Source organism: Nycticebus coucang, chromosome 12, assembly GCF_027406575.1.
Source record: "Nycticebus coucang isolate mNycCou1 chromosome 12, mNycCou1.pri, whole genome shotgun sequence".
Lineage (NCBI taxonomy): Eukaryota > Metazoa > Chordata > Mammalia > Primates > Lorisidae > Nycticebus > Nycticebus coucang.
Window position 1 is genome coordinate 15784472 of NC_069791.1, and position 14398 is coordinate 15798869.

At 41.7% G+C, this 14398-nt stretch overlaps 1 protein-coding gene and 1 non-coding gene across 2 annotated transcripts in view; one reads left to right on the forward strand and one right to left on the reverse strand.

Moving 5' to 3' along the window:
- Positions 1–14398, forward strand: part of FAM186A (family with sequence similarity 186 member A) — a 118393-nt gene that overhangs the window by 38900 nt on the left and 65095 nt on the right. The window contains exons 2-3 of the mRNA XM_053556570.1: positions 2067–2286; positions 3825–3995. Of these exons, the coding sequence (XP_053412545.1) occupies positions 2067–2286; positions 3825–3995 (391 nt within the window). The remainder of the gene's footprint in view (positions 1–2066; positions 2287–3824; positions 3996–14398) is intronic.
- Positions 2475–2615, reverse strand: LOC128563087 (U4 spliceosomal RNA). The gene has a single exon (XR_008373738.1). It is a non-coding gene; the product is annotated as a U4 spliceosomal RNA (small nuclear RNA).

Consider the following 14398-nt stretch of genomic DNA (forward strand, 5'->3'; position numbering starts at 1 on the left):
GTCAACAATCAATTTGGTAGGCTTTTTCATTTTACACATTCTAATAGGTGTATGGATCTCACTATGGTTTTAATTTGCATTTCCCTAATGACTAACCATGCTGACATCTTTTCATGTACTTATTTGCTATTTGTTCCTCTTCTTTGAACTCCTGAGCTCAGACAATCCACTCACTTTGTCCTCACAGAGTGCTAGGATTAAAGGTGTGAGCCACTGTACCCAGGCTGGGTTTATATTTTAAAAGGACTTTAGTTCTGGACTTGGCTAATTATAAGCAATTTATTATTATTATTTTTTTTTTTTACCTACATGAACGTTCAAGGGGACGTCAAAGGTCACACAAGATGTGGGACAATTTTTCATTGTGTGTACTGTTCACTGCGTTGTAGGGTGGAGTAGTAGCATTACTTAGTACCCTTGACTAAGTACCCGCTCAATCATTGTGACAATGGAAAATTCTACAAATTTTTAAATGTTACATATGAGGCAGGAAGAACTTCCATCAAGAACTGCTAGGACTGGGCCAGGCATGGTGGCTCATGCCTGTAATCCTAGCACTCTGGGAAGCCAAGATGGGTGGATTGCCTGAGCTCATGGGTTCAAGATCAGCCTGAGCAAGAGCAAGACCCCCCCATCTCTAAATATAGCCAGATGTTGTGGAGGGTGCCTATAGTCCCATCTACTAGGGAGGGCTGAGGCAAGAGGATTGCTTAAGCCCAAGAGTTTGAGGTTGCTGTGAGCTATGATGCTACAGCACTCTACAGAGGGAGACAAAGTAAGACTGTCTCAAAAAAAAGAAAAAGAAAAAAGAAAAGAACTATTAGGACAAAGTGATGGATAAAGAAATTTGCTTATGGATGGACGTGGAAGACATTATTCTTAGTAAAGCATCACAAGAATGGAGAAGCATGAATCCTATGTACTCAATTTTGATATGAGGACAATTAATGACAATTGTGGTTATGGGGGGGGAACAGAAAGAGGGAAGGAGGGAGGGGGGTGGGGCCTTGGTGTGTGTCACACTTTATGGGGGCAAGACATGATTGCAAGAGGGACTTTACCTAACAATTGCAATCAGTGTAACCTGGCTTATTGTACCCTCAATGAATCCCCAACAATAAAAAAAAAAAAAAAAAAAAAATTTGCTTATAAGGTTCTATTTTTTTCTTTACATATATTCAATGTAGTGAGCTGATAAGATTCTCATGGAAAGGAGATAATTAAATAAAAGCCAGGTTTCAGGAATATTCTGATATCTACTTTCCAGGTGTTAGGGACAGGTAAGGAAGCAAAAAAAGAAGTAACTTGCCTTTTTTCTTTTCTTTTCTCTTCTCTTTCCTTTTCTTTTCCTTTTCTAGCAGCTGTGATTTACAAAGCATTTTCCATGTTATACACGTCAGCAGTGAATTTAGTATCTACACCATTTTAGGGAGGAAGTAGAGGAAGCTCATAAATATTGTGACTTTATTTTTATTTATTTATTTTTTAGACAGAGTGTTACTATGTCGCCCTCAGTAGAGTGCGGTGGCGTCACAGCTCACAGCAACCTTAAACTCTTGGGCTTTAAGTGATTCTCTTGCCTCAGCCTCCCGGGCAGCTGGGACTAAAGGCGCCTGCCACAACGCCCGGCTATTTTTTGGTTGCGGTTTGGCCCGGGCTGAGTTTGAACCCGCCACCCTCGGTATATGGGGCCAGCACCCTACCGACTGAGCCACAGGCGCCGCCCAAGAATTTTTTTTAAAGAGAGAAGATTTGATAGCACTTTGGAAAGCTGAGGCAGGAGGATTGCTTGAGTCCAAGTGTTTAAGACCAGCCTGAGAAAGAGCAAGAGACTCTGTCTATGCAAAAAATAGCAAACTCAGTTGGGGATGGTGGGGCACTCTGTCTCAAAAAAAAAAAAAGGTTGGGGGGAGGGAGAGCAATCTGAGACTCACAGTAAAGCTAAAATTAGCGAGACTTTAATTGGAAAGCTTTATTCTATCATTGACATTCTGGGAAGGGAGGTAACCAAAGATTCTTTGAATACTGAGGATTTATTAACACATTTCCCCTTCCTGTTCTTATAGGATATTGATACGCGGCTGAAGGAGATCATGGAAAATGTGAATAATATAATAATTCGCTATGCCGTTGATCTTAATGTGTCCATGGGAAGGAGGAGCTCCCTTACAGAGTATAAGAAAAGAAAGAGAATCAGTTTTTTAGAGAAAATGGCTAGTTACGCAAGGAATGCTGAAATTAGAGAAAAGATTCTTGCCCGCATTCTGTCCTGGCTGGAAGAATGGAGTAAGTGTCCAGAAGTAGTTCAGGGAAGACCATAAAGTTGATGAAAACGGTAGAGAAGAGAATCTATATGTAAATTCAGGAGTAATCAGACTAACAACGAAAACACTAAGGAGGTTATTCAGACACTTGTCCTCTGTTCTAGTAAGAATAAAAGAAAAGTATATTTTTATTTATTTATTTGTATTCAGTCTCCCTAGAGACCGTCAAAAGTTGCCAGTGCCGACTATGTTCCAAGTCGTCACGGTGGGGTATTGGGAAAAGTTTTCAACTACCAATAATCGCGCCTTAGATAAACCTCATTGGCTATGATGCTGCCACTGCGCAAAGCTAGCAAAGTATATTTTTATTCACTTCCTGCTAGCCATTTTGGCCTCCTGGCTTTTTTCAAGCATGCCAACATGTTTCTCCTGCCAGTATCTTTATGTTTACTATTCCCTTGCCTGTGACATTTCCCTCCAGATAGTCCTATGGTTCATTCCCTCCTTAAATTTGACTTTAAAATGAGGTCTTCTCTGATCATCCCATTTCTTTTTTTTTTTTCTATTCCCTTTCATCTGGCTCTGTCCATTACCCTCTACCCTTCCTTATTTTTATCTATGGCATTAGTATCTGACATACAACATAATTCACTTTTTAGTTTGTGTCTCTCTTTTTCACTAGAATGTAAGCAGTATGAAGTCAGGGAACTTGTTTTATTTAATGCTATATCCACAGCTTCTAGAAGAGTACATGGCAGAGTATACATTGGTTGAATAAAAGAATGAATAAGCTGAGAATACAAAAAAAATGGAATTTAATTTGTTGCAAGAAATCTTAGGTAACAAGAATGATAAATACTTAGATAACTTGGGTGGCCCCTGTGGCTCAAGGAGTAGGGCGCCAGTCCCACATGCCAGAGGTGGCGGGTCCAAACCCAGCCCTGGCCAAAAACCAAAAAAAAAAAAATACTTAGATAACTTAGCAAAGGAATCAAATGGGATTTAGATCCCCAATATTAAAACATACACTCTCATTTTAGATACTTACTTCTCTGGAGTCAGGGAACTAAACCAAATAGAGACTTTTTACCCTGATTTATGTTTTCTTTTTTTTTTGTAGAGACAGAGTCTCACTGTACGGCCCTCGGGTAGAGTGCCGTGGCGTCACATGGCTCACAGCAACCTCTAACTCTTGGGCTTACGCAATTCTCTTGCCTCAGCCTCCCAGGCAGCTGGGACTACAGGCGCCCGCCACAACGCCTGGCTACTTTTTTGTTGTTGTTGTTGCAGTTTGGCCGGGGCTGGGTTTGAACCCGCCACCCTTGGCATATGGGGCCAGCGCCCTACTCACTGAGCCACAGGTGCCGCCCTGATTTATGTTTTCATGTCCAAGATTACTTATTCAGCTTTCTGTTCCAAGTCTCTTTGTTTTAAAATTCTTTATGGAGAAAAGCCCCAGTATGGTAGTATGAGATACCTGTATTCCCCAATAATACTATATGGAAGCTTATATAATAATTTACCTTTCTGTATAAAAGTAATTGTTTTACTCTCTTCAAGATGCCATTTTGTCTGAGATGACTGTAATTGATACTGATGAATACCACCGCCGGATAGTGCAAATGGAGATGTTACCAGAGACCTTAAAAGCTATTGAAAACAATGTCAAGATCCTGAGTAGATTTAGTTTAGCTCTCCTTGAAGAAAAGAAGAAACGAAAGAAAAAAACAAGTAAGGATACTTTATAACTTTGGAAATGGAGTTTGACTTTTTTCTAAAAATAGCTTTATTGATGTATAATTTGTAAAGTGTACAATAAATGATTTTCAGTAAGTTTATAGAGTTTTCACCACTATCCAGTTTTAGAACCTTTCCCTTATTCCAAAAAGATCCTTTTTTTTTTTTTTTTTTGAGACAGAGTCTCATTATGTCACCCTCGGTAGAGTGCTATGCCATCTCAGCTCACAGCAACTTCAAACTCTTGGGCTTAAAGCGATTCTCTTGCCTCAGCCTCCCAAGTAGCTGGGACTACAGGCAACTGCCACAACATCCAGCTATTTATTTGGTTGTAGTTGTCATTGTTGTTTGGCAGGCACAGGCTGGATTTGAACCCACTAGCGCTGGTGTATGTGGCTGGTGCCCTAGCTGCTGAGCTACAGGTACCAAGCCTCCTATTCTTTAGTATTTCTTATAAGGCAGGTCTATTAGCAATAAATTTTCTCAGAATTTATCTGGGAATGTCTTTATTTCACCCTAATTTTTTTTTTTGAGACAGAGCCTCAAGCTGTCGCCCTGGGTAGAGTACTGTGACATCACAGCTCACAGCAACTTCCAACTTCTGGGCTCAAGCGATTCTCCTGCCTCCGCCTCCCAAGTAGCTGGGACTACAGGCAGCCGCCACAACACCTGGCTATTTTTTGGTTGCAGCTGTCATTTTTGTTTGGTGGGCCTGGGCTGGATTCGAACCCGCCAACTCAGGTGTATGTGGCTGGTGCCTTAGCTGCTTTAGCCACAAGCGCCTGAGCCTTCACCCTAATTTTTAAGTAGACTCTTTATTTTTGGGAGCAGTTTTAGACTTAAAGAAAAACTAGGGGAAAAAGTTGTCATGTATCTGCCCACAATTTTCTCTTACATTTTTTTTCTTAGCTCCCCAGCTAGGCAATCCTCTACTATTAATATCTCCCATTAGTATATACTTTTGTTACAATTACAACATTGGTACATTATTAACTAAATTCTGCAATTTAGTTAGAATTCTTTATTTTTACCTGAAGTTCCTTTTCTGCCTCAGAATCCCATCCAGAGTACCACATTACATTTATTTAGTCGTGTCTGCTTAGGCACCTCTTGACCATGACAGTTCTGAGAAGTACCAGTTGTAGGATGCCCATCTATTGGAATTCTTCTGATGGTTTTCTCATGTTAATCCTGGTGTGATGGGTTTTGAGGAGAAAGATCACAGACATAAAGTGCCATTTTCATCGCATCATATCAAGGTTATATACTATCAAATGATTAATGACCTGATGTTGTCATTGATAACATTACCTGGCTAAGGTAATGTTTATCAGGTTTTACCACTGTAAAGTTATCCTTTCCCTTTCTTTCTATACTGTAGTCTTGCAGGGGTGTCCAACATTTTGGCTTCTCTGTGCATATTGGAAAAAGGAGATGCCCTGGGTACACATTAAATATGCAAACACTAACAAAAGCTGATGACCAAAAAAAAAAAAAAAGGTCTGTGCATAATTTTTATGATATTCACCACCACAGATAAGCAAAAAGCTGTCACATAATCCCCATATGGCTTATAAACAGCAGGTTGGCCACCCCTGTGAGGAAGTCTAAGGATGCAATCCATGCTTAAAGAATGAGGAGTTAGGCTGTCCTTCCTTTAGAATGGGGCATCGACATAAATTATTTGAAATTATTATTTAATACAGGGGAGACTTTTCTCTTCTCCCATATTAATTAATTTATTCAATTATTTATATCAAACTGGACTTACAAATATTTATTTTATACTTTGGGTTATCACATATAATACAGTACTAGTTTATTTTCTTGCTTAAATCATTCCAGCTTTGGGCATTGGGAGGTCTTTGAATTATTTCCTTTGCCCCTTTGACATACTTCTATCAACATAGGCTTTTGTTTGGTTGGATTTTTAGCACTTCCTTACTTTCTGTATTACAAGATGTTTCAGACTTATCTTGTGTATTTCCTGTCCCAGCCTACAATCAACCAATTTCTTCAAGGATTTCTGGTTCCCTTTATTGGGGAATAGTATTAAAAACCAAGGGCTGGGTATGCTCATTGCTACTGTGGTTTTCTTTCTTTCTTTCTTTTTTGTAGAGACAGAGTCTCACTGTACCGCCCTCGGGTAGAGTGCCGTGGCATCACACAGCTCACAGCAACCTCTAACTCATGGGTTTACGCGATTCTCCTGCCTCAGCCTCCCGAGCAGCTGGGACTACAGGCGCCCGCCACAACGCCCGGCTATTTTTTTGTTGCAGTGTGGCCGGGGCTGGGTTTGAACCCACCACCCTCGGCATATGGGGCCGGCGCCCCACTCACTGAGCCACAGGCGCCACCCGTGGTTTTCATTCTTTTTTTTTTTTTTTTTTTTTGTTGAGACAGGGTCCCACCCTATGCCCCTGAGCAGAGTGCAGTGGGCGTGGTAGCTCACCGCAACCTCAGATTGGGGCTTGGCACCCCGCTGCCTCAGCCTCCGGAAGCCGCTGGGATTACAGGCGCCCGGCTGGGTTTTTCCATTTTTTTCATGAGTCGGGGTCTCGCTGTCGCTCAGGCGAGTCACCTTCTCAGCTGACAGAGCAAAGAAATATCCATACATGTACTAATCCATGAATATACACATACCTGTAAATATTTCTGTACATAACCATCTGCAACTGTATTCAGCCAAACGGAAGTCTCTATTATGTCTCTGTCATCCATTGCCACATGGACCATCCTAGCTTCATCCCTTTGCTTATCTGTAAATGCCCAAATAGCAGGAAACCTAGTTTCCACTATCTGCCATCTATTTACCTGATTATTCAATTCCAGTCTAGATATATAGCAGTGTCAGAATTATTAATCCCTACCCCCCTGAGAAATTATCAACTACAGTATAGTGCTTATGGGCTGTTCCTTTTGCCCTTAGTTTTTTAGACTCAGCCAGGCCTGGAGGCTCAGATCTGTAATCCCTGCACTTTGGGAGGCTGAGACAGGAGAATTGCTTGAGCTCAGGAATTTGAGGCTACAGGGAGCTACGATCTTGCAGTTGCTCTCCAGCCTGGATAACAGAGTAACACCTTGTCTCTAAAACAAACAAAAAAAAAATTAAAAATTAAAAAGAAATAAAAATGTAAAAAGTACAAATCAAAAAAATAGTTTTATAGTCTTCATTCAATTCCAGAGTTACTTAGGTAACTTCCCTCCACTCCATCCCTTCACTGAGATTGTATGATAGGTTGCTGGTAACAGTCTCTTGTCACAGTGTGCATTTCTTCCTGAAATACCTTGACTTCTAGATGATTATTTTTTTCGAGACAGAGTCTCACTATGTTGCCCTCCGTAGACTGCTGTGACATCATAGCTCACAGCAACCTCAAACTTTTGGGCTTAAGCGATTCTCTTGCCTCAGCCTCCCAAGCAGCTGGGACTACAGGCGCCCGCCACAGTGCTCAGCTATTTTTTTGTTGCAGTTGTCATTGTTGTTTAGCTGGCCCAGGCCAGGTTCAAACCCACCAGCCTGGGTGTATGTGGCCGGCCCCCTATCAACTGAGCTATGGGCACTGCCAAAATGATTATTTCTTAAAATGTGCATACATTTAAGGTTCATTCTTTGTGCTGTAGAATTCTCTCTTTGATAAATGCATATTGTTGTGTACCCACAATTAAGGTATCATACAGAATAGTTTGTCCATCTTAAAATCCCTGTTTTCCTCCTATTCATTCTTCCCCTCTCTTTCTGAGCACATGGCAACTACTGATCTTTTCATGTCTCTATAGTTTTTTTCAGAATGTCATAATTGGAAGTATGTAGTTTTTCAGACTAGTTTCTTTCTTTCTTTCTTTCTCTCTCTCTCTCTTTCTTTCTTTGACAGAGTCTCATTTGTTGCCCTTGGTAAAGTGCTGCAGCATCACAGCTCACAGCAACCTCCAGCTCTTGGGCTTAGGTGATTCTCTTGCCTCAGCCTCCCAAGTAGCTGGGACTATAGGCACCCGCCACAACGCCCAGCTATTTTTTGTTGCAGTTTGGTCGGGGCTGGGTTAGAACCTGCCACCCTTGGCATATGGGGCTGGTGCCCTACTCACTGAGTCACAGGGGCCCCCCTTCAGACTAGTTTCTATCACTTAGCAATATACATTTAAGGTTCTTCCATTTCTTTTTGTGGTTTAATAGTTCTTTTTTTTTTTTTTTGATGGGTGGTGGCTCATGTCTGTAATACAACACTTTGGGAGGCCAAGACAGGTGGATTGCTGGAGGTCAGGAGTTCAGGACCAACCTGAGCAAGAGCAAGACCTCTACTGAAAAAAGAAAAACTGGGCGGCCCCATATACTGAGGGTGGCAGGATTGAAGCTGGCCCTGGCCAAACTGCAACAAAAAATAGCCGGGCATCGTGGTGGGCGCCTGTAGTCCCAGCTACTCAGGAAGCTAAAGCAAGAGAATTGCCTAAGCCCAGGAGTTGGAGGTTGCTGTGAGCTGTGACATCACAGCACTCCAGTGAGGGAGATAAAGTGAGACTCTGTCTCTAAAAAAGAAAATCGAAAAAAACAGGTAGATGTCACGGCAGATCCCTGTAGTCCCAGCTACTTGAGAGGCTGAGGTAAAAGGATTGATCGCTGTAGCCCAGAAGCTTGAGGTTGCTGTGAGCTATAATGCCATAGCACTCTACCCAGGGAGACAGTAAGACTCTGTTTCCAAAAAAAAGTTCTTTTTTTCTTGCTAAATAATATTCCATTGTACAGATGTGCCATGTTTGTTTATCCACCTATTGAAGAACATCTTGGTTGTTTCCAGGTTTTAGTGATTAGGAATACACTATAAAAATTTGCAAGTTTTTGTGTGGATATGAGTTTTCAAATCAATTAAATAAACACCTAGGAGCACAATTTCTGGATTATATGAAAGACTAAATAACTTCGTAGGAAATTGCCAAAATGTCTTCCAAAATAACTTTACCATTTTTCTTTTCTTTTTTTCTTTTTTTGAGACAGAGTCTCACTATGTCGCCCTGAGTAGAGTGCTGTGGCATCAGAGCTCACAGCAACCTCAAACTCTTGGGCTTAAGCGATTCTCTTGCCTCAGCCTCCCAAGTAGCTGGGACTACAGGCACCCGCCCCAATGCCTGGCTATTTTTTGTTGCAGTTGTCATTGTTGTTTAGCTGGCCCAGGCCAGGTTTGAACCTTCCAGCCTCGGTGTACGTGCCTGATGCGGTAACCACTGTGCTATGGACACCGAGCCAGCTTTACCATTTTTCATTCATATCATCAGTGAACAAAACTTCCTGTAGTTCCACATCCTTGCCAGCATTTGGTCTTGTCAGTTCATCAGGTTTTTTTGGCTTTTAGCTATTTTAATAGCTGTGGAACAGTATCCCATTGTTGTAATTTGCAGTTCCCTAATAACAGATGATACGCAGCATCTTTTCATATGCTTATTTTCCATCTGTATATTTCATTTCTTACCTTCATTATTTGGAGAATAGTTTTGCTAGGTATAGAATTCTTGATTAACACTTTGTTTCACTACTTGAAATATATTATTCCATTGTCTTCTGACCTCCACTATTTATGATAAGAAGTGAGCTGTTAAATTTACTGTGGTTTCTTTGTACTTGATGAGTCTCCTTTGATCATAATGAGTAATTTTTTTCTTTCTGCTTTAAAGATTGTCACTTTGGCTTTCAACCAATAGTGTAACTATGACAAAAATCCAGGTATAGATTTTTTTGGTGTTTATTCTACTTAGAGTTCACTGAGCTTTTTAGATATGTAGATTAATATTTTTCATTAAATTTGAAGTGATGGCTCGGTGCCTGTGGCTCAAGCGGCTAAGGCGCCAGCCACATACTCCTGAGCTGGTGGCCCAGCCCAGGCCGCCCAACAACAATGACGGCTGCAACCAAAAAATAGCCTGGCGTTGTGGTGGGCGCATGTAGTCCCAGCTGCTTGGGAGGCAGAGGCAGGAGAATTGCTTGAGCCCAGGAGTTGAAGGTTGCTGTGAGCTGTGATGCAACGGCACTCTACCCAGGGCAACAGCTTGAGGCTCTGTCTCAAAAAAATACATAAATAAATAAAAATAAATTTGAAGTGATTGGGCCATTATTTCTCCAAATATATGTATATATATTTGCAGTTTTTGGCTGGGGCCGGTTTGAACCCACCACCTCCGGCACATGGGGCCGGTGCCCCACTCCTTTGAGCCACAGGTGTCAAATATTTTTTTTGACTTCCAAATATTTTGGAAGTCTCCAAATATTTTTTTTGACTTCCTCCTTTCCATGCTCTCCATGGACTTCTAATACTTGGCATATTAGTATGCTTCATGACGTCTGCTATGGTCTGAGTGTTTGCGTCCCCTCAAAATTCATATGTTGAAATCTGCCATTAGGAGGTATAGGTGCAAGGTGATTAGGTCATAGGTCAAGAATGGGTGGGATTAGGGCCCTTATAAAAGAGGTCCAAGAAAGATCCCACACCCCTCTCACTCTGTGAGAATATAGCTATCTGTGAGGAAGCGGGCCCTCACCAGACACCAAACCTGCCTTGATCTTGGACTTCTCAGTCTCTAGAACTGTAAGAAAGAAACTTTTATTGTTTATAAGCTACCTAGTTTATGGTATTTTGAACAAATTAAGACAGTGTACCACAAGTCTCTGAGGCATTAGTCATTTTTCTTCATTCTTTTTTTCTCCCCGTTCTTCAGATCAGATGATCTCTATTCATATAGGATAAAGTTGGCTGATTATTTTCTTCCCTCTTAAATCTGATTTTGGGCCCTTTTGTGAATTTTTATATTAGTTAATGCATTTTTTAACTCCAAATTTTCCACTTGGTTTTTCTTTCTTTTTTTTTTTTTTTTGTGGTTTTTGGCTGGGGCTGGGTTTGAACCTGCCACCTCCGGCATATGGGACCAGTGCCCTACTCCTTGAGCCACAGGCGCCACCCTCCACTTGGTTTTTCTATTTTCATCTGTTTATTCATATGCTCTATTTGATAAGTGTCATCATTTGTCATGATATTTTCCTTTTATTTTTATTTATTTATTTTTTGAGACATAATCTCACTCTATTGTCCAGACTAGAGTGCAGTGGCATCGTCATAGTTTACTGCAACCTCGAACTCTGGGCCTTAAATGATCCTCCTGCCTCAGCCTCCTGAGCAGCTGAGAACACAGGTGCTGGCCACCATGCCCAGCTAATTTTTCTGTCTTTTGTAGAGATGGAGTCTCACTCTTGCTTAGACTGGCCTATAATTCCTGAGCTTAAGCAATCTTCCCACCTCAGCCTTCCCACCTCCTAAAGGGCTACCATTATAGGCATGATCCACCTTACCTGGCCAATTTTCTTTTCTTTTTATTTATTTATTCCCCCCGCCCCCCCGCCCTCAGTAGAGTGCCATGGCATCACAGTTCATAGCAACCTCCAACTTCCTGGGTTTAGGCAATTCTCTTGCTTCAGCCTCCCGAGTAGCTGGGATTGCAGGCATCCACCACAATGCCCAGCTATTTTTTGTTGCAATTTGACTGGGGCTGGGTTTGAACCTTCCACCTTCAGTATGTAGGGCCAGTGCCCTACCCACTGAGCCACAGGTGCTACCTGAATTTTCTTTTATTTTTAAAGATGGTTTCTTTTAATTCTTTGGACATATTTATAACACTTAGAAGTCTTTTTTTTTTTGATAAGACCAGCTTCTAGGTCCCCTCAGAGACAATTTCTTTTCTTTTCTTTTTTTTTTTTTTGAGACAGTTTTAAGCTGTCACCCTGGATATAGGGCCGTGGCATCATAGCTCACAGCAACCCCAAACTCTTGGGCTGCAGTGATCCTCTTGCCTCAGTTTGTCTATTTTTAGTAGAGATGGAGGTCTCACTTTTGCTTAGACTGGTCTTGAACTTACGAGCTCAAATAATCCAACCGTCTCAGACTCCCAGAGTGCTAGGATTATAGGAGTGAGATACCAGGCCCAGCCAGAGGGAATTTCTACCCTGTTTCCCCGAAAATAAGACATCCTCCGAAAATAAGACCTACTTACAGGAAAGATAAGACGTCCCCTAAAAATAAGACCTAGCGCATCTTTGGGAGCACACCTTAAAATAAGTTTTATTTTTGGGGAAACAGGGTACTATTTCCCTCCCTTGTGTTTGAGTCACTCTTTCCTGTTTCCTTGCATGTTTTTTTATGTTGAAAAAGGGACATTTTAGATACTACTATATTGTTGCAACTCTGGATTCTGATTTCCCCTACTCTGGTGTTTATTTTCGTTGCTTTTTGTTTTTTTACTAAATTGCTGGGGCTAACTCTATGAAGTCCTGCTCAGCTTTTTTTTGCCTTCCATTTTTGTTTTTATTTTTAAGCCCACCTAGGGGGCACTATTGGCTCAGTATAACTTTTAGTGGTCAGCCATAATGGATCTGGGTATTTTGTTTCTGCCAATGCCCTTGGCATGGGATTTTTCCATGCTTTTCTCCAAATCAAGTCATCTCCCCTCAGGCAGTAGGGTTGCCAGTGCTCACAGACTGCCTCACTGTGGTAGAACTTCCAGGCCATATAGATAGATCTAAGGGTTGAAATTGGAAGCAGCTCTAGGTTAACAGACTTTCACTGTTTTTTATTGAGATACAGTAGGTTTTCTTGAATAGATGCTTCTCAATTTGTTGTATGCCATTGGTCAATTTCCAAAGTCCTAAAATGCTTTTTTTTTTTTTTTAAATTAAATCATAGCTGTGTACAATAATGCAGTCATGGGGTACAATGTGCTGGTTTTATATACAATTTGAAATATTTTCATCAAACTGATTAACATAGCCTTCATGGAATTTTCTTAGTTATTGTTTTAAGACATTTATATTCTACATTTACTAAGTTTCACATGTAATGTTGTGCCCAGGTCGCAGGGTACCCCTCATAAATCACCCAAAGACCAAGTCTGATGCAAAAGCAAGAGGTAGTTTATTCACAAGCTCAGGCTTGGTCTTCTCCGTTCCTGACGCAGCAGGAGAGCAGAGAAGCCCCGACCACAGAGGGAAGAGCAGTTTTAAGGACACAGAAAGGAAAAAGGGAGGGGGAGTTGGGCACACTGCTGGGGAGAGCTGATAGGGGTTTAGGGAACTGGACAATGTTTGATCTGGGCTAATTAGCCTGAGGAAGTATTTACTACTACTGCTGGGAGCAGACATACTGGAGCCGGGTGGGGGGGGGTGGGGGAGGAAGCAGGTTGCCTATCACCTTTGGTATGCAAACAGGTTGCCTATCACCTTTGGTATGCAGCTGCAAATTGAAGGTTGTGGGGCAAAGTGGGGTCAGTGAAGGCTGTGAGACAAAATGGAGTTAGTTTTAACAAAATGGAGTTAGCTTAGTCCTTTCATTCCCCCCTTTTCTAGTGCATAGAAGATCCGATCATGGGTCTTCAGCAGGTTTTACGGGCCCTAGCTCTATGTCAATGCCAGTGAATCCAGAGGTGAGGGGAGTATACTGTGCCCATAAAACCATTATTTGAACCGCATTGATTCTGGATCGGATGAGGGTCTAGTAACTTGTTAATTATGCAGGGACCAAAAGTTAACAGTAGTAATAGGATTACAAGTGGGCCTGCTATAGTCGAAATTAAGGTTGTGAGCCAGGGGGATTTGCTGAACACAGATTCATACCAGCTCTGGGACTATTCCTGTTCAAGTTTCCTTTTACGCAGACCTTCCCTTACTAATTCCATTGACTGCTTAACTACTCCTGAGTGATCAGCGTAAAAACAGCATTCTTCTTTTAAGGCTGTGCACAATCCACCTTGCTGAAGGAACAGTAAGTCCAGCCCCCGCCTGTTTTGGAGCACTACTTCAGAGAGGGAAGTTAGAGATTCTTGAAGGTGGGAGATGGAATTTTCAATTCTTTCTATGTCTAAGTGTATTGCAGCACGCAAGGCACCATAGTTTTTATCTTGGAGAACTAAAGATGAGATTCCTGCTATGCTAAGTCCCATGAGCATGGCTAGAGTTATTGCAGTGACCGGTTCTCTTTTAATTCTATTAATTGTACTCATAACTGGCTCATATGCTTGGTACAGATCTTCTTCCAAGTGATAGAGCAGCTTGGGGATGAGCTGTACTAATACACAAAAATCTTGGGTTAGGTTAAGAACTGCCCCATGTAAGCACGGGGTGACTCCTGTAGAGCAAGCCCACCAGGAATTGTTGGTGGGAATCACATACCTGTTCCATCCCAGAAGAAAGTTTGATTGCATAAATGCTGGTATGGGCAGGGGGTGTTTGACCTATACAGGTTCCTTGTCCTGGAATGGACTGTAAGGTGACTCGCGGCCTGGTGCCAGCGGCAGTCACTGGCTTGGTAGCTGACTTTAGGTTTACTTATTAGGGCAATTCCCTCATAATAGTGGGGTTTAGCTTCTAC